The sequence below is a fragment of the Onychomys torridus genome, chromosome 1 (genome assembly GCF_903995425.1).
Source record: "Onychomys torridus chromosome 1, mOncTor1.1, whole genome shotgun sequence".
In the NCBI taxonomy this organism is placed as follows: domain Eukaryota; kingdom Metazoa; phylum Chordata; class Mammalia; order Rodentia; family Cricetidae; genus Onychomys; species Onychomys torridus.
This window is the reverse complement of record NC_050443.1, coordinates 159,281,471-159,308,962: the sequence shown is the minus strand read 5'-3', so window position 1 is coordinate 159,308,962 and position 27,492 is coordinate 159,281,471. Positions and strand designations below refer to the sequence as shown.

The window sequence follows — 27,492 nt, the reverse complement described above, 5'->3', positions numbered from 1 at the left end:
GTCGTTTTGGTGATTGTGGTGGTTTTAATAAGGATGGCCCCCATATGCTCATAGATTTGACTGCTGTGTTACCAGGGAGTGGCACCATTTGGAAGGATTAGGGGATGTGGCTTGTTGGAGGGAGTGTGTCACTGAAATCTCTGCTAAGTCCAGAGTCTCTCTCTTCCAGCTGCCTGCACATCTAGTGGAAAACTCTCAGCTGCTCCTCCAGCATGACTGCCTGAGTGTTGCCATGCTTCCTGCCATGCTGATAATGGACTAAACCTCTGAAACTGTAAGCAAACCCCAAGTAAATGCTTTCTTTTATAAGAGTTGCTGTGGTCATGGTGTCTCTTCACAGCAACAGAACAATGACTAAGACAGTGTATTGTTAAGAGTTCATGGGTGCAACTCCTTGCCATGTATAGAAGATACTACTCATAACAATCTCTGCTTTTACAATCTTTCTAATATTTACTGCTAGGCCATTCATCTCTTTTTTGAGGCCATTTAACTAAGTGTATCTTACAGTAAGTCTACCTTGTCTTTGTTTGAGTACATGAAAAACACTTTAATTATGAACCATACTATTTGCTGAATTATCTTATGGCTAGTAATGCTTTTATTTAATGATTCCATTGCAATTTCCATCTATACATTCCTATTTGCAAATAGTGATAATTTTATTCCCTCATTCCAATTTCAAAGTATTTTCTTTTCTGTTATTTAGCTGCACTCTATGTTTATGTAAATGTTATCATACCTGTACTTTTTTTTCTTTTATAACTTCTGATTTTGTTTGGTTTATTCTCCCCCTCCTAACATGTTCACTTGGATATTTTCTTCTGAGCACTGTTACGATTTTATCACAGAGTTCATGATATGTGACTATTCCAGCTTAATTTCAATTTAGATTGTTTTGTTTGAACTAACGTGCTGGTGGCCACATCAGTGGAGCAAGTGGCACATGAATTCAGGAGTTGAGCCTATCAGAACATAAGGCACTGATGAGTGAATCTCAGATAGGCAAGGCCCCGAGGGCTTCGGCTCCAGAATGTCTCTTGCTTCTGCTGTGCCTTTACATAGTTGCTGCTGCCATTTTTCTCTGGTATCTGGCATGGTGTGAATGGGTGTGTATAGGGGAGTTCCCACTACCTTTAATGTAGTGTGATTATCTCATGGAAATATCCCATTCTACTGGGCATTTTGACCTGTGGATTATTATGAAGATGATTCTGTCTTAAGAGGTACTGTTTAAAGTGTTACCCTGGCTCCTGATAAAGCAAAGGCTGCAGAAAATAGAAAATAGAAACAAGGAAGTGTCACAGAGCTAGGACTTAGGATTTTCTCTTGAGGAGACAGTGTAGAGACAGTGGCTTGGGTTAAAGATTAGGAAAACAACTAAGTCCCAGAGACTAGGCTAGCTCAAGTTCTTTTAATCTTAATGTTGGGAGATATGTTCACAGGTTTCAGTGTTCATCATAGCCAAAACAAATCTTTAAATAATTAAGATATTTTTGTTAATGGCTTTGAGGTAGAATATCTTGGGGAACAATTTAAAGTTTGGAAAGGCACACTTTTAATACTTGAGTGAGGGACTCATTGAGGTCAGGGAACAAAAACAATTGACAGCCTGGCTGTTGCTGGCTGATGTCCCTTTCTTGCTAGGATGGGTTGGTGATCAAAGGTGATGATTAATTACTTATACCTGATTCTGCCCTCAGCTTCCTGATATAAAAAACTGTTGATGAGTGGGTCTGCACCCTGAGGATTTAAAGTAGAGCTGACTGTTTTTCATCTATAAAGTTTAGATTTGTGATTCTTTTAAGATATTTTTATTACTTTTTTTGTATAAATAATAAAGCGATTGATCCTTTCTTTGTAACTGCAAAATGCAGTCTGCCAGTAAAAGAACTGGCTGAGAAAAATACCTTGCTTGCTTATACACTGTTAATCTATAACAAGTTGCTTGGACATGAATGTGTGTTCATGGGAATAATTTGCTTTTCACCTGTAATATATAAAATGTTTAATCATATGAGAGAAATGGGAAATATGCTTTTTTTTTTTTTACTTGTATTCACTGTAATTATTTACTTAAAAAATAAGAGTGTAATCACATCGTACTTTTTATACTTCTTGAAAGAGTCTGCTGAAGTATTTAAGCTGTAAGGGAAAAATAAAGACACAGAAGGGATACATCTGGATAGAGGTAAGAAAAGAAATAAATAGAGAGAGATGATAGAAAGACCCTAAAGGTAGGTGTGTGTGTGTGTGTGTGTGTGTGTGTGTGTGTGTGTGTGTGTGTGTTTACCTTTTTTGCTGGCCCCAGAGAGTTAAGTTTTACTGCCTCAGAAAAATCAAACTGAGTGATTAGTTCACCAACTCTGTGGCTCCCCCTCATTTTCTGAGCTGCTGAAGACTAGTCCTCACAGAAGCACCAAAACTTGAAGTCTTTCTTTCTTTTTTTTTTTCCATTTTTTTTTCAGTGCCAGGATATTAAACACACCAGGGCAGTGCTCTACCACTGAGCTACATCCCAGCCCTACTTATTTCTTATTGGTGTCAGTCTGTTTTGCTTGTTGTCTTTTATTTGTTTGATTTTTGGGGGTGGGTGGGTGGGTGGGTGGGTGGGTAGCCCTCTACAGAGCCCAGGCTGGCCTCAAACTCTCCTGCCTCAGCATCTCAAGTCCTGAGATTATGACATGTACTTAGACCACCTGATGTTGAGTTGCAATTTCATGACAGTGTTTTCCACATTAATTCGATTCCTTGGACTTGCCTGCAGTTTTTCTTTGTAGATTAAGGCACTATCAGATGGTTTTCGTGTTTTGTTTTGTTTTTTTGTTGTTGTTTGTTTTTGTTTTCAAGTTTGGATTACTTTGACTTTTTTGAAGGAAACGTGACGACATATGGTCAATTATTAGTTCACTCTGTGTAGTGGGAATCGGCAATGGATTGGTTTCATTGAATAAAGTCAAGAGTGAGTGTTTTAGCAGTTTAAAAACCAGAATTTTGTTCTCCTTGAGGAAAACTGCAGTAGCTGGAAACGAGCTAAGAAGCAAGTCGCCACATTCTAAACTTAGGCACCTAGCCAGGGCAATAAAGAAGCTTCAGTTGTCTAAAGACCTGGGAAGGCCGAGTTTTGCTGATGGCATGGTGACAGACTGTCTCCAGGGGTCACTCAGTGTCCTCTGTTTCTGCTGCCATCTTTGTTTAATGCCAGCTTTGTACCACCTTCCTTCTCAGAACTTATGTGCAGATTGTCAGATTACCAAAATGATACGCTAAGACCTTTGCCTCGTGTTTACATAACTGGTGCCTGCCACTGACGTTTGTCCTTTGTTTCTAATTCTCCTGTAGTTTTTGCTCAGTGTTGCCAAGTGATTTGCTCCCAGCGCTCCTAACTGTTCATCCTTATTACAGGTACAACTTTCAACACTAGACTATGTGTCTGTTAGTCAGACTGTTTTTTCCTGTTAGAGAGCCAGGATCTCACTGTGTACATCAGGCTTTGCACTGGTGCCAATCCTCCTGCCTCAGCTTTCAAGTGCTCAGACTACAAGACTGAGTTACTATGCCTGGCTTTTTATTACAATTTTGATCTTTGCTTTTTCTCTGAGTTTTAACGGTAATTGTTAATATTTTTAAGTTCAGCCTTTCTGAATAGTTTTTTATATCTTCCATACAACATTGAATTATGATTCCATTTTGCAAGTGGTAAATTTTTTTAATGTTGTTATGTTATGTATGACATATGCGTGTATGTGTATGTGCATGTGTGTACATGTTTATGCTGAAGTCAGAGGAAGATGCTCGGTGTTGTCTCTTATTCTTTTCTGCCTATTCCCTTGAGACAGTCTCTTACTGAACCGAAGCTCAAATTCACTTTTGTAAAGAATAGGATTAATATATCTCCATCTCCCAATTTTATCAATTCTGGTCTTTCTTGGTGTTTGCATCTGTACTAATAAGTACCCATATACCTCCACTTCTTCATGCCATTGCTGCAGGAAGCCTCTGGACTGTAGTTTCCTCTCACTAACCTACCATTCTCAGTGCATTACATCACAAGCCCTGAGACATGGGATATCCCTGACACTTGCATTTGCTGTGGCTTTCAAAGTTCCTTAACTCAAGTGTTCTCCTAACTACTCTCACCCTTACTATGATCAGAATACTCTACTCTTTCTTCTAAATTGGCACAAGTCTGTTTAATAGCCATGGACCATTTCAGGACTGTTTACCCAAAGTTCCAAGAGCCTATGTTGTTCTAGGTATCCTATTATACATAGAAAGGATAAGTAAGACAAAAGCCCTGCCCATGAGAAACTTATTTAAATACCTGGCCAAGGAATACCACTCCAAGCTGTCAAAATCATCACTGAGATTTTGCTGCAATCCAGAATTGTCTAAGGATTTAGCTCAGTGGTAGAGTGCTTGCCTAGCAAGCGCAAGGCCCTGGGTTTGGTCCTCAGCTCCAGAAACAAAACAAACAAAAAAAATAAAAAAAATCTAAATGTGGTATGCTGGGTAGAAAACTGGAAGAGAGATAGATACTAGGGACTGCAACTTTTCAATGTTCTGTTGCAGTTGGGAAGGAGAGAGAGAGAGAACGAGTGAGAGAGCGCGCGTGAACGTGTGTGCCCAGGGGTCCCAACACCCCCTTCAAGGGCACACTGCCAATGACCTGACTTCTTTCTATAGGTCCCCATCTCATAAGGGTTCCACCACCTCTTGGCAGCATCAGCAGCAGGGAAGCAAAGACTTTAACAGGGCCTTTGGGAGACATTTGTGATCTGAATCACAAGAGAGAAAAACTAAGAAAATCTTTACTAATGGCTCAGTTAGTAAGATGCTTGCTGGGCAAGCATACAGACCTGAGTTCAATCCCTCAGCACAAATGCTAATAAATAAATGAATGAATGAATAAAGGTGGGGCTGGGAAGATGGCTCAGTGGATGAAGTGCTTGTTGTGTGAGCACTGGACCAGAGTCTGGATCCCCAGCAATTACTTAAACACTTATGGAATCCTGCCTATAGCTCCTGCACTCAGAAGGCATACAGGATCCCTAGTTCAAGGTGGTTAGCTAACTGAATTGGAGAGCACATGTTTATATAGAAATCTTGCTTCAGTAAAGTGTACAGTGATTGAGGAAGACAGCTGACATCAACTTCTGGTCTACACATGCATGCACACACATGTGCCCCACTCACCACATACGAATTTATAAAAAGAAAAGGAAGGAAGGAAAGAAAGAAGGAAGGAAGGAGGGAGGGAGGGAAGGAAGGAAGGAAGGAAGGAAGGAAGGAAGGAAGGAAAGAAAGAAGGAAGGAAGGAGGGAGGGAGGGAAGGAAGGAAGGAAGGAAGGAAGGAAGGAAGGAAGGAAGGAAAGAATGCAGGCAGGTAGGTGACTGGACACAACAATGCAAGCCTATAATCCCAGCACTGTGGGGTAGGGATAGAATTCTTGGAGCTGCTACCTAGCTGGTCCAGCCAATGAGCTATAGGTTCAATTAGAGATCATCTCAAATTGAAAAAAAAAAGATGTTATAGGACAACTGGAGATGACACCTGACATAATCCTTTGGCCTTCACATATAGATGCATGTGAACATGTGAACATGTAACATAAAAACCTGACTTAAGTACAGACTTCCATTAATGTGCTATTTGGTTCACTGTGACTAGATGGGTAAGAGGGGAATCTGGGTGTGGGATACATGGGAATCCTGTAAATCCCAACCTGTTATAAAAGGAAAAGTTATTAAAAAGGAAAAGGTACATATCCTACTAGAGGAAGGTTAGCAAGTGGACAGCATACACAAAATGGTGCTGCACACCTTTAAACCACATTTCCCTGATTTGACAATCTTTAGGGACAGAGGAGGTCTTCTCTAAACTGCATACCAAGCCAGAGGCCCTTGACCCCAGGTTAGGAACTCCTCTAATTTAGGGTGGCAGTGAGTATCTGACAGTGTTTTGGGGACAAAATTAGAGTGAGAGTGGGGGAGGGGGGAGGGGGGACGGTGAGACCAGCACAGACCCCTCCCAGAGGGCGTGACTGTACTTGTTACTTTGAAAAAAGGGAAACAAGGATTTTGACCCACCCAGTGATTAAACAGAGTCCCAGATTCTCCATCGAATCGCTCTAGCGTACCAGCCATATTTATGGAGGCAGATGGAAGATGCTTGTGGGTGGTGGGTGGGGCTTTCACCATCTGCTTCAGAAGCAGCTGTTTAGTAACTCACTTCCTGGGTGAGAGTCACAGTGTAAAGCTTAGCCCCCATTCAGAATACTTGTTGCCCCCTTTCCTGCTTCCTAATTCAGCCCTAAAGCACACAACATACTAACTCTTGGGACAGCAGATGCTAATGCTGCATCAAAACCTGCTAAGGCTTCAGTTCAATTAAGTAACCAGTGGTATTTATTCCTAGGTGAACACAGGCTTACTCACTGCTGACACTCTCTCATGTCACTCAACATTTTGTCCTGACTTTTCTCAAGAGCTCAGACTTCAGGCTTCCTGAAGCACCAGCTTTTAAGATACTAGAATGTAGTTAGAGTTTTCCTGCCTGGCCCAGTCAGGACAAATCTCTCTACCTGCCAGTCCCACAGTCGCTCAGACCCAACCAAGAAAGCATACAGAAACTTACATTGTTTACAAACTGTTTGGCTGTGGCAGGCTTCTTGTTATCTACTTTTTCTATCTTAAATTAACCCATTTCTGTTAGTCTATACTTTGCCACATGGCTTGTGGCTTACCAGTGTCTTTACACGTTGCTTCTCATGGTGGCAGCTGGCGGTGTCTCTCCCCAGTCTTCTACTTCCCAGAATTCTCTACTCTCTTGTCCCGCCTATACTTCCTGCCTGGCCACTGGCCAATCAGAACTTTATTTACACAGAGCGATATCCACAGCACTAGAACTCACAGTTACATATGATTGGACTTAAGGCCCATTCCAGATGGAACCCACATCCGATAGATACTGCTCAGGTAGCTGAGAATGTGGGACTAGATAGGCCATGGATACAAATACTATTGTTCTGCTAAAGAAATAGTATCAACGAAACGACTCCTAGTGGCATACTGTTATACCCATAGGTCAGTGTCTTGCTCAGCCATCATCAGAGAAGCTTCCACCTATAGTAGATGGGAACAAATAGAGAGACTAACTGCCAGACAATGTGCAGAGTGAGAGACCTTGAAATGCTCAGTCCTCAATGGGATACCTCCATGAAACCTCTCCCCTCAGGGCTCAAGGAACTTTGCAGAAGAGGAGGTGGAAAGAGTCTAACAGCCAGTGGGGATGGAAGACACCAAGGAAACAAAGTCTTCCAGACACCACAGGACCGATGAAGGTATGAACTCAGAGTAGGTAGCAGCATGCATAGAACCTACACAGATCCAAGACAGACTGGGTCCCAAAACTGAGAGGGGGAAGTGGGCATGCTCTCCCATCCCTAAATAAGAAACTATCTCCAATAGACAACAGCTCACAGAGGGACATTTTTCTCCAATGGAGTCTCACTGAATGTAGAAGCCACACTCAAGGGCAGGCCCCATGTCCTGTATAGATGGCTAACTCAAAATGAACTCAATGGTACCTTGGGAATATTTCTCTCTCATAATGCTTTGTATGGGCATTTCCCCCCCCCCCCCCTTACTGGCCTTTTGCCTATTTATTTTGGTTTCTAATTTTGTTTTCATGGGCTGTATGTGTGCATGTCTCTGCATGTTATGCGCTTTCTTTCTCCCTGTTTTGTTCTATTCTCTGTTTTTTTCCGTTTGTTTTCTAAAGATTTAAAGAGGCATGGAGTTAGATGGGAGGGAACTGATCAAAACATACTTTATGAAAAAAGTATTTTCAGTAAAAATAGAGTTTACTAACATACAGCTCACTTTACACTTAAAAGGCAAAGCTCAAAGTTGTCTGGTATACTCTAACAGGCTTCACTGATCCAGATATAATACACAAAGGGAGACATGTTTCCTGCCACGGTGGCAACGGTCTCTATTTGCATGCCTCTTAGTGAATACATTTGTGACTGTAAGTCTGACACATGACAACATGGCTCAATGAGGTTACAACTGACAAGCCTGTATTGAAAACAAAAGCAGCAAGACCATTTGAGTGAAAACTACATTTATTTTCACATCAAGTGCACAGCACTCATCTATTCCTGCTGTGTAGACTTAGCACCATACTCACTGTGTGTAGTTAGTCATAGCACAGATATTTTGGTTTGCAGTTTGTACTTGATAGTGTTTATTTAAGGGACTCTGGTTAAGTCCTTTTTACACATCATTAATCTTTTCACAGTACACATTTAATGATGGTCCAGTAATCTCAAAACGAAACAAAAAAACCTCTTAAGTCTAATTAATAAATTAAACAAAACAAAACCCAACAGTCTCCCCAACCCCCAAGCTAACTGTCGTTGAGTTACATTTATAATGAATTCTAATGATTTTTAAAAATAGTCATGATTCTCCAGCCTCCCCACCTGGGTACGCAGCAATACTCATCAATTATTTGACTCTACCCCCAAAAGTCCAGTGTTCTTTAGCTTTTTAAATATAAACTGGAAAAAGTGTTAATAAGCTTTTTAAAAAGGCAAGTATTCTTTGACAACAAGAATGACACAGAACTAATCAATAAAAGCATTTGACAAGACATTAAATTACCACAGGCACTGGCTGTTGTTTCAAGTTAGGATTTCTATCCCAATAGCTTACATTCATAGCATTACTTGAGGTAGTTACAATACTGAAAACTGGACTCCACACTGCTGGGCTCTGTCTGTGAATTTGAAAGACACATTGTCATCTTTTGAACCTACTTTCTCCTAATAATTCAAGTTTTCTTAAGGTAAAAACTCTAAAATCCAATTAGCAGCCTTTTAAAAGAGGAAACGTGACAGGACAGTTTCCAGGCTCGAAAACTGCCAAGAGTGTTCTTACCTGAGTGGTTTTCATCCCCAGACCAGTAAGTCCACACTAGTGTTCTGCATTTGAAAGATCAAAGTTAGCCTCCTTTTAAGGAAAGGACATTTCCCTAAGAATTCCTGCTGGCAGAAGCTACCCACCTGCACTTACCCACTGGAAAGCTGCCTCTATCAGCCCATCATGCTGTGGAGCCCTCCCCTTCCCAACAAAGGCCATTGGCTGATGACTAAGACTCCTGCTGCATACCCACATCTTTAGAGTGAGTTCTCATCAACACACACTGTGGTAGTCTCACATCTGCCACAGTTGCTCTTCTATTCAAGTGCTATCTTATAAAAACATAGACACACCTTACTAATTTTAAAACACAAAGTTTCCCTCCACCAAGTCTTTCTTCTTCCATGGTAAGAGCACAATGTACACAGTTTATCAGTCTTTTTTACTTTTTAAGTTTATCTGTTTCCCCTGCCCCCAATATTTTATGGCCAGGTTGCCCTTGCTATAATGACTATTATTGCTGTTTTCACTCACCACCAATATAATGAACTGCCCCAGGGCATTTGCACTGCCAACCTAATGAAAATGGCTACTTTAAGTTTACAATAAGTACCCCTGTTTGCTTAGCTTGACTTGCTGGATTCCAAGGTTGCTTATAGAACTACCCTCCCCATAACAAAGTGCTGCATTAGCCCAACCTGAGTACTACCCTGGCCACCCTCAACTCCAGAATAATCTACCAGACTCTACTCTACTCCTGTCACTATACAGTATGTCTTCTCTTGAAAGTGTTTTAAAGAGTGACAACAGGTCTGAAGATAAACCACTGATTGCACTGGATGACGCACAAGCCGTCCATGCATGAGCACCACAGGACCCACTCCATTCATCCTGTGCTACGTTAGATTCTCATCCCAGCAGGAGCACTGTAGCCTATGTTACACAGGTGGTTCACGCCCTAACACTCCCAAGGCATGTTGGTTACAGCTAAGTGTTTCCAAGTACTACAAGTTCCCTGAGTTAAATATGCTTAATCCTGAAGAGTAGGGGCTGATCACTTAGGGGAGAGAACTAGCAGAGTAAAATAAAAATTATGATCATGATTTCAAGGTATGTAACTGTTAGCCCCTAATTTTAGTATATAAATCCAGACATGTATATTATTTATGATAGGAAGTTATATAAAATCATCTGTGTTTTTTTAACTGCACAGATTAGTATACTTAGCAATGGTGAGTTTGAACTGAGAAACCCACCAACAGGCCAAAAAGACTCTGAGCTGAAAGATTAAAACAATTCTTCAAAAATTAATACTGTTAACTTTCCTTCATAAAAGGTGGTTTGGCAAGTCCAAGATAAACAGTAAGTCTTTGATGTATGTGCCAGCATAAGACCCAAAGCCTACCACGGCTCAAATCTCTGAATGGCAAATTTTCAGCTGTACTGAGCATTCTGAAATATTTGGACCATTGGTCAAAGGCTGGAACATTTCAGTCCCAGGGATTGACACACATTAGTATCTGCCAAGTCCTCCTAGGTATTCAAGGTAATGAAGGGCTACTCAGTCTCTGGGTGCTGGTGCCTGCTGCATTCGGATACTATTTGTTTCCCTTTCCTTTTGAAGAGGAGTACAAAAAGCTTGCCCCAGAGCTGTCCCTCTCAGAACAGTCTGGGTCGGTTAAGACCTATGATAGGTATGTCATCACCTCTCAAAGCATGGAGTAATACATGGGAAATGTTCATTTATCTGATAACTCCGGTTGTAAGCAACACTGAGACAGGGTTTAACTTCCACTGGTATTGCCAGGGACATCCCGACACCAGTCTGCATGTGGCCAAGGCTCTGAACACTAGTCTGGAAGCTCGCAGGACAAGTCTGAAGGGTGCAAGATGAGGTGTGTGTAGAAGACACAATCTGCTGGCGGCTTGGCTGTTCTGACACAGGATGCCGATACTGCACCGAGGTCTGAGGAAGATACTGAGGTTGCTGGAAGTGAACTGGCCGTGAGGGCTGAGCTGTTTGGAACACACCCAGCTGTGCTGACTGAGGAGCTGACTGTCCCCTCTGTTTGTTCGCTTCTTTCACATCATTATCATGAGCACTGAGACAGGAGAGAGGAAACAACAGCATTACCTAGCAAGAATACTGCATCATCCCACTCCCACCTCCACCACAGCGTATTTCACCAACTGCCACGACTGTCTGTCTCCTCATTCTAACAGCAGTGACACTTTCCTTGTGTCTTTCGGAATTTGAGGTCACATCCTAGTGACCCTTAACATTCAGTAGTATGGAGATGGGTTGGGGTGAGATCTGCCTGGACTGATCGCAGCTCTGTGGGCCTGCACATATACAAGAACAGCTCCCTTTCCAGTCAGCTACTTAGGGTCATACCAACAACAGTAACTCTGATCTGGCTCACAGGCAAAGAATGCTCCTTTGTTCACAGCAATGAGCAAGTGACAGAAGTACCCTAAGAGCCTTGAGCCTTTGAGAAGTAGTTTTTAGGGTATATTATACACAAAGGAAAATGTTACTGAGAAATTATAAATGCAAGAGCAAACAGGCTTACACCAATAGTCGTTCAATACACTGCACTAAGAAATCCCAGGAGTAAGCAGTAAGACGATGCAGTCTGGTAGGCCATGTTGGAGAAAGACGAAGGATAATCCTCGAAGAAGCCACACATGCAGCAGCTACTAAAGAAGGTGCATAATTTAGAAAGGCATAATCTGTGGAGACACCAAAAGTGAACTTAAGCAACAGAATACATGTGTCACCAGTGAAGTCACATGAGGGTACCTCAGCAACTCACCTTGCAGAGATACTTCCAGGAAGTAATCTGCGTATTTGGCCATGTAGAGTTTAGTCTTTTCCAAGCAAATCATTGGCCAGCCATCATGAAGATCTGTCTCATGCACTGCTTCAGAGAGGTAATACTCAATGAAATGGGCAGCAGTAGGAAGGCAGAGGTTCCACTGAAAGGTCTCTAATAGTAACAGTTCCATATGCAGCAAATTCTGCTTTGTTAGCACTAGATTCATATTAGTCATACAGCCCAGGCTGTTGAGCTGTTCCAGCTTAGGCACACTGTCTTCTTTTTCTTCAAATTTACCTTGTGAAGAAGGGGAAGGGGTGGAGAAAATGTTAGAAAAGTGGTATTTGGAGTTCTTGCCAGTTAAATGGGACCTGCTGTCTTGCTAGCAGGATACAGATTTACGGACACTGTCTCCTTTGACTCACACAGATGTAGCTACATCAGAAGGCTCTTCAACATTTGCATGTTGTCTTTCCCAGTGCTTCCCCACCCTTGACCTTTAACCATTCTCTGAAAAAATGTGCATAGATTTGAATGTATACTATGGCATAATGGAAATAGTCATATATGTTAATGAGGCAGTAACTACCTACTGGATTTTTTTTCCAGAAAGTGTTCTTTTTGTAGGCAGGTGGTAGTTGGTTAAAGAAGATTATTTTAGAGCATCAAGAATTTAATATCACCTAGGAGGTGATGGCACAGTCTTTAATCCCAGCACCTGGGAGGCAGAGGCAGATGGACCTCTGTTGAGTTCGAGGCCAGCCTGGTCTACAGAGTGAGTTCCAGGATAGTCACAAAGCTACACAGAGAAATCCTGTCTTGAAAAACCAAAAAAAGAATTTAACATCAAAACTTTATCTGGTTAAGTGCTCTACAACTGAGCTATACCCCGAAGTAGTTCTTAGCTTTTTCTGGAAACTAATCAGCATCAAGTATTTAATCTGGGCAAATTTTTAGCATAATATCAAGAGCAGAGAGAAAGGAAATTTGGAAGAAAAACTGAGTACATTACTTTAATACAGGCACTGCTATTTCAAAAATACACACAGAACAAACCTACCTCTACCTCTTCTCTTCTGTAAGTTTATTTTTCAAAAAAGGGGAGGGGCTAGGTCTGGTGGAGCCCGCAGCATGACAACATGTGCCTGTGATCATTTGGGAGGCTCGGGCAGGACAGTGAGTGTGAGGTGACACACAAGTCACAGAGTGAGAACCCGGCTCAGCAGGTGAAGGTGCTCGCTGTGCAAGTCTGGAAACCTGAGTGCAATCCCCAGAATCCACAAGGGTGGAAGCAGAGATCAAAGGTCACAAGAGGTCATTGTCCTCTGATCTCCACACAGTATGCACACCCACGTACAAGTATGTGTTTCCCTTCCCTCCAATAAGAGGTTTTAAAGCAAACGGGTGGTGGGGAAGAGGAGAAGATTCTTGTCTTCTCATAAACCTCCTTCTCAAGGCAGAACAGGAGTGAAGGCCACACGGCAGGAGTTCATTATTAGAAGCATCAGCTCTGAGAGAATACTCATCTAATGTCCCAACTAGTCACCGAGGAACGGGATCTTCTTCCCCTAAAAAACTCTTTCTACAGATTATGAACAACTTAAATTTAAATTTCCAAACAAGCATTCCTACACATAAAGCATGCATTTAGGTACTTGAATAATGCAGGCCTGTCTCTGGGACATGGCAGTCCACAGAACAGAGATCAGGGATAAAGCAGCCTACCTTTCAGTACTGTGTTCTATTTTACACTCAAGTTTAAAAGTTATAATTACAGATTTCTCACAAGGGATTTTACATTAGTTCTTGTTCAAAACTATTGTTAGAAAGTTATTTTTCAAAAGCACACCTTGTTATATATAAAAATTGTTTTAAAACTGGGTAACGATTTCAGTATCACCTGCTTTCCTTGGAAAGCTTGTAATTTTATTCTACCCATTTATAAACAACTTATAGGGAAAGGTAAGAGAGACCAGCAAAGCAGGGACACCAACGTTTCCTGGTGAAGGTTCTCTTCTTGAAGGGTGGATTTGAAACACTGGTAGAGCTGCTACCACAGCCGGCTGGGTAGCCAGCGGGGCTCTGTTCACACTGGCTCATCTTGGGGCTGGAAAAAGCGCTGCTCCTACCTAGGAGTTTCTTAGGGGACAGAACTGGGTAGGAGGTTTTGTCCTTGATGCCAGGAGACTCTAAGCTCCTATCTTGAGAAAAACTTAGTGGTTACTCCTGCTCTAGAGAGACGGTGAACTTCTTTCAAACAAACCACTTGTTGAGGTACTGGGTCTTGTGTAAGCTTTCTACGGGTTAGGCAACCGCTATACAATTTTAATTTCAAACACTGTTTTAAGTTGTCCAGATTGGTCTGAGACTTGACATTCTTCTAGCTCAGTCTCCTGAGTATCTGGAATTACAGACATAGCCTGTCCCCAGCTCAAAACTACTCTAAATATTACTGTAGAGAGGAGCAAAGCTTATGTTATTCAGACTTTAAGAATCTAGATAGCCTTTTCTAACTATAGTCATGTAAGAATGGCATTTTACAACACCGCAGGTCTTCATGACAGTGATCAGCATCACCGCTGAAGAGGAAAGGAAGTCACTCTTCTCGCAGTGCTAACATGGAGTTCTGCAGAAGGAAAATGAGGCAAGCAGTTGTTCAGCCCCTCCGGATGAAATCATCAAGGCTTTCAAGTACCTTGCCACTTGTGGAGCAGCAGTACTAGCTGCATACTTCAAAGGAATATTATAAAAATTAATGAGTTTATTTATATCATGCTTTAAATTCCTTTGAAGAAATTAATATACCATAATTCACTGTAATTCAAGGATCAAGGGTGTTTCATATTCTCCCCTTGAAACTTTCATCATCAAAAAATAAAGCTATTTATGGTCAATTTCACAGCTCAAGAAATCAAGATGTTACGTAACATCAGCCAATTCACCCAAGGTCAAGTAAGTTGAGTGATACCACAAATGGGAGCCAATTTATATTCTCAAATCTGCATTTCTAAACCAAAATATCATGCCAGACTATATGGGGATGGCTATCAGAATGACAGACTTCTGTATCTGTGTTTATAAATATTTAGCTATTAAACAAATGTCAAGTAGTTTATGTGCTGATTTTCAAAGTTAAAAATAAATTGCATAGCAGAACGTTGTGTATATAATATATAAATCTTAAAAAATAAATTGCACGGGGCTTGAGAGGTAGCTCATCCATTAAGAGCACTGGCTCTTCCAGAGGACCCACGCTCAATTTCCTGCACCCACATGACGGCTCACAACTGTCTGCAACTCCAGTTTCAAGGAATCCAACACCCCCATACAGACATACATGCAGGCAAAACACCAATGCATATAAAGTAAAAATAAATCATTTAAAAATAAAATAAGCCAGGCGGTGGTGGCACACACCTTTAATCCCAGCACTTGGGAGGCAGAACCAGGCAGACCTCTGAGTTTGAGGCCAGCCTGGTCTACAGAGTGAGATCCAGGACAGGCACCAAAACTACAGAGAAACCCTGTCTTGAAAAACCAATCAATCAATCAATCAATCAATCAACCAATAAACAAACAAACAAACAAATAAATAAATAAATTGATTAATTAATTGCATGCCAGGCATGGTCCTGGGAAGCAGAGCAGGTGGATCTCTTGGCTCAGTCTGGTCTACACAGGATGTTTCAGTCCAGCCAGCTACATAGTAAGACCCTGACTAAAAAATAAATAAACAAAACATGCTACATCAATAACCACATCTGAGATTCTAATTCAGTCTTATGTTTTTGGGAACCTTTTTGTTATAGATAGCGGTATAGACTCAACTACATGGAAGAATTTCAAAAAGTGTGAAAACATCAGTGAGTTACATGATTCACATCTATCATTATTGTGTTAACTGCCATGTAAAATTTAAATCTACTTGTTCATATACACAGATCACAAAGATCAGGGTTTTTTTTTACTTGAAAGGAAATACCAGAAGCCATATGATTATACTGATAAAGGACCAAAACAGGAAATGAGGATAAAGGAAATTCATATCAGCTTCCCAGAAAATAAAGAATTAGAGGCCAGAAACAAAACACCAGGTCGTCTTTCCTTTACAGGAAATGTACAGATCAGCCATGGAAACCACAGATTTTCAACAACAAATAGTAACTTTGTAGCAGAGAAGATTGATATAGTGAGTAGGGCAGATGATGCCATCTGGAATACAGCCAACATTCTATTCTTTCATTATCAAATAGAAAAGTCATCTATATTGTATAAAAGAATCCTCACAAATTACTAAGACCATTAATTTAATAGAGAAATAGAGAAAGAACAGGAAAAGGCAACCTATGGGGTCAGGGAGGCTAAACTCATTAAAAATTTAGATATAAATCAAACCAACTGTGAGATTTAATTTTTCACCAAATAAAAAATAAAGTAAAAAAAACTTAAGTCAATATTGGTGAGCCAAGAGAAAAAAAACATTTCTTATAAATTGGTAGCACTAACAGTAGCACTAAGAGCCTGTGACTAAGAGTCTTCACCTTGAGTCCAAGATCATGAGTGCATATCAGAAGCCTCATCTCCAAGGCTGCTTCCAAACTGACCATAAACTCAAGGCTGCTCAAACAAGCTCAAGCAAGCCAGGGCAAACAGCTGAATATAAGAAGTTATTTTCCTGGACAAACAAATCTACTTTAGAAAAACCAGACTCTTTAGGAGTAAGAAGCCAGGCTAGAGATTCCAGAATAGCATGCTAGGGGAATTGGTCAGTATAATGCTAAATTTTTTATACTGCAATTTTCCTATGTTGTCCTACTTGCTCCTCACAACAACTTTATAATCCAAGCCAAGTGTCTTTATTTTCATTTTATAGAGAATTAACCTGGGACCCAAGGGTTATTGAAATTTGTACTGTTAGAAATTCAAACCTAAAAAAACAAAAAACAAGGGCTGGAGAGATGGCTCAGAGGTTAAGAGCACTGACTGTTCTTTCAGAGGTCCTGAGTTCAATTCCCAGCAACCACATGGTGGCTCACAACCATCTGTAATGAGATCTGGCGCCCTCTTCTGTATACTAAATAAACAAATCTAACAACAACAACAAAATAAAATAAATAAAGTTAAACAAATAATTAAAAAAAAACAAAAAAACAAAACAAAAACAATCATGACAATTTGACTCCTAAATACTACAAATTAGATAATATGCAGGCCCTTTCTTCCCATTTCCAGTAGGGTACCTTCCCAGGTAGGTAGATAAGCATTAGCTCCAAGAACATCCAAACTGATCTGTCTTTGGCCAAATTTTGTACAGCATCCAATTATTATATAAAAGTAGACTCCACCAGGCAGTGATAGTGCATGCCTTTAATACCAGTACTTGGGAGGTAAAGTTTGGTGAATCTCTGAGTTCAAGGACACCCTGGTCTACAGAGCCAGTTCCAGGACAGCCAGGGCTACACAGAGAAACCCTATCTAAAACAAACAAACAAACAAACAAACAAGTCAACCAAAAGAGAGAGAAAAGAAAGAAAAAGAATATGATAAATACCACAAGTTCGTAGCACGAATCGTCCGACGGAAACAGAATGCCAGTTCTAAGCATCCGAAGGACAGACTGTTGCTAAGTTCCAGTCGCTTCAGCTCTGACCTAGTGGAGGACAGTTGCTCCAACTCTTACCTATCCCTTACTCAGGAGGGCTGAGGCCATGATGCACACCCTGGACGTACCCACTCTACCTTGGAAAAGGAAGAGTGTAAAAGCAAGTCTCTCTCAGGAACAGGGGTCAAAGGTGACAGCAGAACAAAGGGAAGAGGTATCTGGTTCTTGCAGGGGCAGTAAGTGACTGTGGTGCTCTGAATGATGATGCTCCCAGGCTCACATATTTGAATGCTTGGTCCCCAGTCGGTGGTCCTGTGGCCTTGTTGGAGGAGGTGTGTCACAGGAGGTAGGCTTTGAGATTTCAGAAGGTTCTCTCTGCCTCGTGGTTGTTGTCTTAACATGTTAAATTCTCAGCTATCGCTCCAGCACCACGCCTGCCTGCCTGCCTGCCTATTCCCATGTTCCCTGCCATGACGGTCATGGCCTCTACCACCCTCTGGAATGGTGAGCCCCATTAGATGACTTTGTAAGTTACTTGAGTCGTGGTGCTTTGTCGTGGTAGTAGAGAAGTAACTAAGACAGTGATAAGCAATTCCTGCCTGAACTACAGCAAATATGAACACTATACCTTGTTACTAGGAAGTAAGCTTTAAAAAATGACACATTGGCACAGTAATTATACCACACATTGCAGCATGTAATTAAAAACAAGAACTGAAAGCTCCACAAGAATCAAGTCCCTTCCTCTGTTAGGGAAATGGGAAGTACAGGAATTTAACATCATGAGCAAATACTATACGGTGATCAAAGACTTTTCTCCTGCAGACATGGTCTTTGCCATGTTGTCTGAATGTAGGGTCTATCATATATGGCTTAAAATTCTCAGTAACCAACCAGATCTAAGTGGACTCTAGTAGTGCAGTGTAATACAGGTAACCCTAGTTAGTTTGGTAATTTACTAGTAAACAAACTTTAGTCACAATATAAATTATTTTATGAAACTGCATTAATATCATTCATTATTTACAATCCCTCAAGCTTAGCTTCCTATTTGGTTCAGAACACTCTAAGAACCACAGAGAGCAAGCTGGGACTTGGCAATGGTTGAGTTGACACACTGTAGGCCATAAAACTATTTTTCATGAATGATCTTAAAATTTAAAATAGCATTGCTTTATCTGTCTGATGGCCAGAGTATGTCTCTATTATGAGCTAATTCTGTAACCTAATATTCTATGGGATTAAAAACAAACAAACATGTTTCTTGGATTTTTATACATCTGATCTGTCAAGTACGGGTTTTTCCAATCTTATGTAGACAAATTCTAAAGGGCTTCATAGCCAGTGATGAAACAAATGTAGCATTTTATATGTGATTTCCTATGAACATAAAACTTTAATTAAAGTTAATTATAAATGTGTAAGTACTACTCTGGCTTCAGGGTGGGGAGGGGACTATGTGTCTAGATTTTAAGGGGAAATAAAGATATTCAGGAAGTCTACAGCATTCTGCTAAGAATGTGGCTCAGGAAGCACATGACGTGACTAGACCAACAGCTGATCTACAGAGTTCCAATGCTTCACTGTTCAGTCCTCACCCTAACCCACAGCAATGGGAAACCATCCCTACAGCTCACAAAGAATCTGAAATAATTTAAAAAGTCATTCAAGTAGAAGTCTTGGAGTATGAAAGTAAAATCTAAGAGGCTCCGATCTGGAAATGATACCACCTAATAATGTACTGAGTTGTATAGGTTTATTAGTTGTCTAAGCAAAAAGGTGTTTTAGAAAGATTACTAGCTTCACAGCCTAAGAGGAATGTTCTTATCATAGCAGCCACATTAGATGCGAAGCTTCAGTGAGATCAGAGGTCAAGGTTGATGATAACAACCATATACTACTTTGAAATAAGGTTAATGATATGAATAATATAAAAATACCAAAAACAATTATCAATTCAACTTCATATCAAATGTGATCTTTTTACATTGTTGAAAGAAGAAAAACTCAATTTTATTTTTTTTATATGCCCTCTCTCTTCAGTATAGACACTAGCAAACAACAAGGTGAGGCCTAGCAGCACATTCTGCATGGGTAATAAGTAAGTGTATCAGATTGTATACTGCAGTCAACTTCGTATAGTTGGAGAAAACCGGGTTGAGTTCCTTAAACCTATACCATGTAGCCAAGACAAAGTGTGCAGCACTTTTAAGACAGAGTTTCTCAATTCCAGCTACACTGCTGTTTTGAGCCAGAGAATCTTTGTTCCAAGGACTTGGTCTTTGAATTACTGAGTGTTTAGCAGCACCCAAAATATCTACACACTAGATACTATAGTGTTCCCTAAGTTGCTTCTGGTTGTCAATCACTGATCAAAAACAGTGGTTCTCAATCAAAATGGTACATCAACATTACCTTTGGAATTTTTAAAGTGTTAAAAAAATAAAAATACCCAGTCCCTATTATTCAGATTCTGGCACACTATATTAATTACTTCTGTCATTGCTGTACCCAAATTTCTGAAGAGAAGTAAGCTAAAGGAGAGGGTTTTCTTTGGCTCACAGTTCAGAGAAAGGGAGTCTATCATGGTGGGGAAGACACAGTGGCAGCAGTAACTTGATCTGTAGTGCTGACTGGGAAGCAGAGACAAGGGAATGTAAGGTCAGCTGGCTTTCTCCTTTTCCCCTCTTTATTTAGGCCAGGCCCCAACTTATGGGATGGTGCTATCTGCATTTAAGATTAAGTCTTTCCTCAGTTAAACCTCTCTGGAAACTCCCACACAAATATGTGTAGAGATGTATCTCCTAGGTGATTCAGTGTTAACAATGAAGATTAATCAGAAGATCTGTGGTGCTTAGAATTTGTATTTGTATCAAATCTTCAAGATGTAGGGCTTGGGCATATGATATTTTTAAAAATGCCAGAATTATTTTTTAATACCTAACTAACAACCACAGTACATACTTCCTAAAAGCAATAAACTGAAATGACTAGGATTTGAAAATAATTCACTGAGTTCTCTATAGTTTTATCATATAAACAATACAGATTTGAGTCATATAAATCAGATTCATACTCACTTGCTAGAAGCAGACAGGAAAGTGCAACTAAATGCAGCTGCTGAATGGAGATGTCATAACGATCCATGAACAGGTCCAGCAAGTAGACGGCAAGATGCCGGGCGGAAGGGCAGAGAGTGAAGCGATTACTCACGATGGCAATCAAATCAGCGAAATATCGCCTGAGACTCAGTTGAGGGGACTGGCCCTTGTAAGAAGGCAACTTCAGCTCCTAAACCAAGAGGAAGGATATTTAATCTACAGAAATATCCTCGTAATGAAGACTTAACATTGTTTTCCTAACATACTGTGTTGTAAGAGTTTAAAGACTCTATTTGCTTGAAAGGAATGTAGAAATAAAGTTGAGTGGGAAGAGGATATATGGCTTTAAGAAAAACAAATGTAAGCCAACCACACTCCAAACCCTTCCTCTAAGGTTGAAAGGGAGCAGACCAGTGAGTATGCTCCTGGAACTGTGCAGATAGTGCTTCATACAGAGACCAGGACTCATCCATCAGTATCTTTTAACCTTACTTCCCTTCTATCAGTTAGGATCTTTCCTTTGCCACCTTTCATATACATAACATTTTTTAAAATCACCAATCAGTATTCATTTTCAGGACAATATTATACAATTTGTTTTTAAACTCTTTATTAAGAGATTCTGGGGTTGGGAATGTAGCTTAGTTGTAGAGTATATTCTTATCATGTACTATGCCCTGGGCTCAGGTCTCAGCAACATGTAACAACACACACACACACACACACACACACACACACACACACACACACAGGTGGGGTGGGGTGGGGTGGGGTCCAACTGTGTATCAACATGGAAAAACTTTCAAATTCATTTTGTAAGATGAGTGTAACACCTGACATAATAATAACAACAGAATGAACCTGACAGCTAATAACAACAGAAGACACACAAACACCAAAGCACACAGAAGTAAACAAAAAAGAGAGAAGTACACTGGACTTTCTAAGTAAACTGTATCTTGAAGGACACCATCAGAGTGAAAAAGGCGGCCCACAGAATGGGAGAGAACGTTTAAAATCATACATCCAATAAGAGTTTAGCGGCAAATTACTTTTTAATCTTTCTCAAGACATACTGTTACTTAGCTACATCCCCAATCCTTCCCAAATTACATAAAGAATTCCTACAACTCAGAAGCAATAAAACAACTCAATTTTAAAGTGAGAAAATAAACAGACATTTTTCCTAAGAAAACAGATGAACAGGGCCTCGAGAGATGGCTGAAAGGGTAGAAGAGCTTTCTGTGAAAGCATGAAGACCCAAACTCAAATCCCCAGCACTCACATACAAAGCTGGGTATGGCTGCATATGCCTCTTATTTCAGCATGGGGAAGGCAGAGGCAGGCAGACTCCCAGGGCTTGTTGGCCAGACAATCTAGCCAAAACAAGTTCCATTTTAGTGGGAGATTCTTTCTCAGGGGAATATGATGGAAGAATGATAGAGGAAGATATCTAATCATGTACATGTACCATACACACAAAAGTACAAAGTAACACAGAGACATACACAGAAAAACCATAAAGTAACCAACAAGCAGAGATGCTCAACATCATTAATCATTAAGAAAACGCAAACCGAAACCACAAGCTACCACTTCATACCCATCTAGATTGCTATTATCAAAACAACCTCGCCCCCGAAAATGCCCCAAAGAGAAAATAACAAGCATTGACAAGTCTATGGAGGAACTAGAATCCTTACCCATTACTAATGGTAACACAAAATGATGCAACTGCTGTAGGTAACAGTGTAATAGTTTTCAAAAACTAGAATCATCCCATGAGTCTACATTTTCACTTTTAATTATATATCCCAAATATCTGAAAGTAGAAAGGTAGGTATTTGTACACTCATGTCCACAATTACCCACAATGAGCAAAATGTGGAAACAACCCAAATGCTTATGGGATGAATGCATGCGTGCGTGCACGTACGTACACGTGTACACACACACACACACACACACACACACTCTTCAACTTTAAAAAGGGAATTATTACATACACTGCATGGATGAACCTTAAAGATAATATGCTAGTCACATAGATGGACAATTCTTATATTAATATGATTCCATTTACACTAAGTATTTGGTCAAAGTCACAGAGGCAGAGTAGAATAGTGGTTATCAGGGTCAGGTGACAGACAAACTGGAAAGAGTACAGAGTTTTAGTTTAGCATTGAAAACTTACCATTAGCCCCAGGTACAAACAGAGGCAATTGTCCCAAGTTTCTTTCTAGCAGGTGAATTAAAATGCAGAGATCCTTACAATACACTACTGACACCACAAGGCATTGAGAACACCAAAGAAGACCTTGCTTGGCCCATGGGATAAGGAGTTGTAGAAAAAAATGAGGCCTGAATATTACATTAAAAGACTAGGAATCATACCTGGAAAATACTGGTGGGCTTTATTTTTAACTATGTTAATTTTACCAACATTAGTAAAAACAGCCTGAAAAGCCAGGGCCATTAATAGGAGATTTTATTTGTATTTACTGTTATTAGTGTGTGAGCACCTGGTATTTGTGAGTAGGCACACATGCCAGACTGTACATATGGAGAGCACAGCTTTGTCGAGTTGGTTCTTTCCTTCCACCTTTACATAGACTCTAGGGATAAACCTCAATCACAAGTACCCGCTGAACTATCCCATAATATTTTACATAACCTGTTGAGCTACCTCACCAGCCCCAGAGGTTTTCAATATTATATCCAGTGAACTTCATTTGTCTTTTTCAGTGGGAAAGAACAATTGCCGACTGGGTGACTGTCAGAGCCGGCTCTCCTTGCACAGGTACTGCAGATTCGCAGGCACAGAAAAGAGGCTACTTTCCTCAGCCACAAGTTTCTTCTGCTGTCTTTTCTCAGTCCCTTTGAATGGCACATTCTTCTGATTGGCTTCTCAGGAATCCAAAGGACCAAAGCACAGGGAAGCCAATGCATCATCGTACGTCTTAAGTTCTCACCAGCGAACCACTTCAAATGCTATCCCCTATCCAGACTGGGTTAGCTCTCTAGCCAGGATGGAATAAAGACCTATAGGAAGTGTTTCTCACAAGACTACAATTGTTTCCATTTGCCCTTACAACTCCTCAGCTTCCTTCCAGAGTTACAGCCCTGGAGCAGAATGACAGAAGACAAGCACCTAAGGGACAGGTGCCTGGGAAGTCTCTGTGAGTGGGAAACTCCATTTACTAAAGCAGTACACTTGGCGTTCACTTATTTCACTCTTCCCCAGTAAACACAATGCTGGTCACATCAACTGTTTCTTTAAAAACTGGAGGTCTAAACATGGACCATCTTTCACAGCAAATGAAGGCAACTGCCCCAGGGAAGAGCTACATTCAGATGCCCTTGACTTCTAAAGCACACTGTTGGAGTCCGTGCAGGCAAGGACCTGTGGCACTAAAGTCTAACACCTTGCATATACTAGTTACTGAACATGTTGCATAAGCAAATCACTGACAGCTGATATTAGCATTTTTAACGAGAAAAGTTTAACTTCTTGACTCCAGTGCACTACAAATAGTGATCTCTCCAGTTGTAAAGTTCAAGGCCTATTAATTAAAGCAAATCCTTTATGTTACCATTACCAGAAACCAGGACTATGGTCTACACTGAGCCTACAGACAACATAAAAGCAACCCTGAGTAGTTTGCAACAGGTGGCCTGAGACAGGCCTCAGAAGAAATCCTTCACATCCACCTGACTACAGGTCTGTCTTGTTCCCTGGGCCCCTTCAGAGACTGCACAAAAGCATGCAACAAGTCCTAATTTAAAAAAAGGAAAATTCTACTTCTAAGATGACCTGCAAAACTAATTCAGACAATTACTCAGGATTAAAACTACCTACACATAAAATATTAGAACTAACAATCATGAGGATCACCATGGAAAAAAAGTCTTTAAACTTTCACATCCACACAAAAAAAGTACCATTTATACCAACTAACTAGTTTGCTACTAGAGAGATAAAAAGACTGACACTTAGAAAATCCATGTGTCTCCCCCAAAAAATCAAAAGTGAATTGGGACCCCCCCCACCTCCCCACATTCCTAAGAACCATTCCATAGTTGGAACATTTATGTAGAGCAGTATCATACGGGTCTGGAGTGTATTCAGGGAAAGAGAATAAATGTCAGGATTAGTAAAGAACATTTAGAAATTTCAAGCTTTAGGGAAAAGGGAGCACGTTTAACAAACTAAGCCAGAACTCAATGTCCCAAAGGTACTTAATGTAGTCAGATACACGAGATACAAATCTATTATCCTGGGACCCTTAAGCCTCAAGCTCCATGAGTGTCTTATTGAAGAGTCAGCTGTTTTGATTCTTAGTTTTTCTACTCTTAAGGTGGTTCTTTAGAGTCAAGGTGAAACTGAGTTAAATTAGAGATCTTTCTAGATCTCTCCTTTGGATGTCAGAGAAGCAGGGCTATCCCATAAATCCGACTTAGGACACTCAAAGTAAAATCGTTACTTAAGAAGCAACAATACATAGACTTTGGTCCAAAAAGAGTGTATTTTTTTCAGTGTTTATTAAGTATACCGAATCTACTTTCTACACATGATAGTACCAAGGAGCAGCTCCTTCCTTCCACCTTAAGGCTTTTCAAACAGCCTCAAATCTGAAGGACCAAGTAACAGTAAGTTAACACACATCTCTTACTATAAGCTGGGCACTTACTGTTCTAAGTCCGCATACGGCACAGACATCAGATTTCACAATCAGCTCATAAGAGACGCTCTAGCTTATTTATTTCTCCTCTTACAGACGGAGAAACTGAGAATTACGTAGTCTGAAGTATCACAGCAAGTTTGAGAGCTGAGTTATGTATTAACTGTGGCTTACAACAGCTGCACGCAGCATCAAGTAGAAAAACGGCTGTTCATTCGATACAAATTCAACATTTTACACACACACACACACACACACACACACACACACACACACACCCCAAGATCAAATCCATGATCCACCTGGCAACACTGGAACATCGCTTTCCACCTTCCTTCTCCCAACTACCACGCCCCACTCCTCTCCACATTTTCAGGTTCTTCTGATGCAGCCCAAGGAAGGAAGAAGTTAATTAACCTTGACAAATAAGCAAACTCGCCTTCTCTGCCCTGGAAAGTGCAGAGCAAAAAAACTAACTGGCCTCTCCAGGAAGCACAAGAGCCGCTATCGGAAGGTCGGGTCTCGGGGTTACCTTGTACCGAAGCGCCTGGTGAATATCCGCAGCCAGCTGTCCTCGCCACCACTGCCCCTCCAGCTCCATGGAAGCCGGCGATGCGCCCGGCCAGACGCCTCGACTTCAGTCTGGAAGACACGCCCCAGACGCGGTCACCGCCAGCACCTTCCCCTCCACGACCCTCCGCGCCCCCCGTCACCAGGGCTGTGACCTCGGGTCACCCCGCTCGGTTGCTCATCTTCACCTGACCCGACCCTAAGCCATCCTCCAAAGCCAGCGAGGCCCGATCTACCCAGTCGAGAGTCTGCAATCGCCGGCTGGAGGAGCTGCAGGAAGGTGCAAGCTTGGGAACCTCGGGGGCGGGACGGCCGGGCTTCGGCTCATCGAGTCCGGGGTTCGAACTCTGCGGCCCGCGCCGGGAGCCCTGACACCGTCCGGACGCCGCCGGAATGGAGGGTGAGCAGCGCGAGGCCAGGTCCGCGCAGACAGCCGGGCGCGCTCTACCACCCCGGGGGGCCGAGGTACGCCCGCCGCGGCGCGTTCCCCTACCCCGAGCGGTGAACAAAAGGCCGGCCGGCCGTGCTCCGCGCCTCGCCTCCCCTCGCGATGCTCGCTGCCCTCCCGGGGCCAAGACTGCCCGGCCCGCGCAAGGCTCTTACCCGGAACCGCGGCCCTCACAGCCCCAGCCCGGCCGCTGTGCGCGGGGCGCCGGCAGCGCTCATGCCGCGGACGGTCGGCCCGCCAAGCCCCCGCCTCAGCTCGGGCCCAGCACCGGGCCGCTCGCGCCGCCCATTGTTAAAGGACCGGCCGGCGGCTCGGCGTACAAAGCCAGCGCGGGGGCACGGGCCGCACCGCGCTGCCAATCTCGTCTCGCGATACAGCGGGGTCGCGCCGCGCCGTCCAATCGGCGGCCGGGCCGGGCCAGGTGCCACTCCGGCTCCGCGGGCCCCCGCCCGGCGCGGCGAGCCCGGCTGTCTGGCTCTGCAGCGCCTGGCGTCTGTCGGTGCCCGCCGGCCACCCACCTGCAGAAGAACCTTCCTCGATGGGTCCTGGGTGCGGGCAGAGAAAGTTGCGACGCCCCAGCCCTGCGATAAACCGTGGCAGCGCGGATCTGGCCCGCTGTCACTCACTTCGAGGGGCTGCTCTCCCGGGTCTCCCCGGCCTCCCAAATAGGCTTTAGCTGTTCCCACAGTCCCTAAGCCGCTTGGCTTGTTTGATTCTGCTCCAGTTCCACCTCTAAACCCAGCATTCTTTGAGCAGTCTAATTCAGTTCTTCTTGCTGCGTTGGCTTCGGCGATTCTCAAGAGTTGTGAATGGAATCAACATCTTTAGTAACGTCCGTAATGAATGTAATTGCCCATCTGCGGTGGTCAGGGAAGAAACCCCAAACTGTGGAAACACTCCAGCGTCGATTAAAGTGATGTTGGAGCTGGGCTGGAATGTGAGTAACAGAGGCCCTATCAATTATAAAGTGTTTGGTGGACCACCACAGAAGTAGGTGGTCAGCTGGGACAGTGGTCCCCCAATTTTCCAGAGTGTATACAGCGACTTCAACTTATTTTTAAACATAAATCATGAGACCGCACCCCTTACTTTTAATATTTTGTTTAGAAAGAGGAAGGGTGATAAAGGGCTACTACAGAATGATGTGAGTGTACATTGCGGCATCCGGGCTTATCGCACTGACTGGCATTTGCATACATCCTGGAAGAAACGCTGCTGACCTGTGTGTGACAGTGCTAATGCCCGGGGAAAGTAGGGATTCAAGAGCTGATAGCAAGAAAAGAGAAGCATCCAAGTGAAAGTTGGCAGGGCCCAGCCTAGCCCAGTGCAGTTCAGGAAGAGG

At 42.1% G+C, this 27,492-nt stretch overlaps 1 protein-coding gene across 3 annotated transcripts; it reads right to left on the bottom strand.

The window, feature by feature from the left end:
• Positions 1-8,158: 8,158 nt before the first annotated feature.
• On the bottom strand, positions 8,159-26,508 carry Ccnj (cyclin J). Of its 3 annotated transcripts, none has more exons than XM_036169096.1 (6): positions 26,306-26,508; positions 25,665-25,774; positions 20,430-20,640; positions 11,745-12,044; positions 11,502-11,661; positions 8,159-11,030 (listed from the first exon to the last, which is right to left on the bottom strand). In XM_036169096.1, exons 2-6 carry the CDS (start codon positions 25,731-25,733, stop codon positions 10,631-10,633), a joined length of 1,140 nt encoding a protein of 379 aa, XP_036024989.1. In that variant the 5' UTR covers positions 25,734-25,774; positions 26,306-26,508; the 3' UTR covers positions 8,159-10,630. The 3 variants fall into 3 exon arrangements, with proteins under 3 accessions (XP_036024989.1, XP_036024998.1, XP_036025006.1); XM_036169105.1 differs by having other exon boundaries at positions 11,502-11,628; XM_036169113.1 differs by having other exon boundaries at positions 11,502-11,625.
• Between the last annotated feature and the right edge of the window lie 984 nt (positions 26,509-27,492).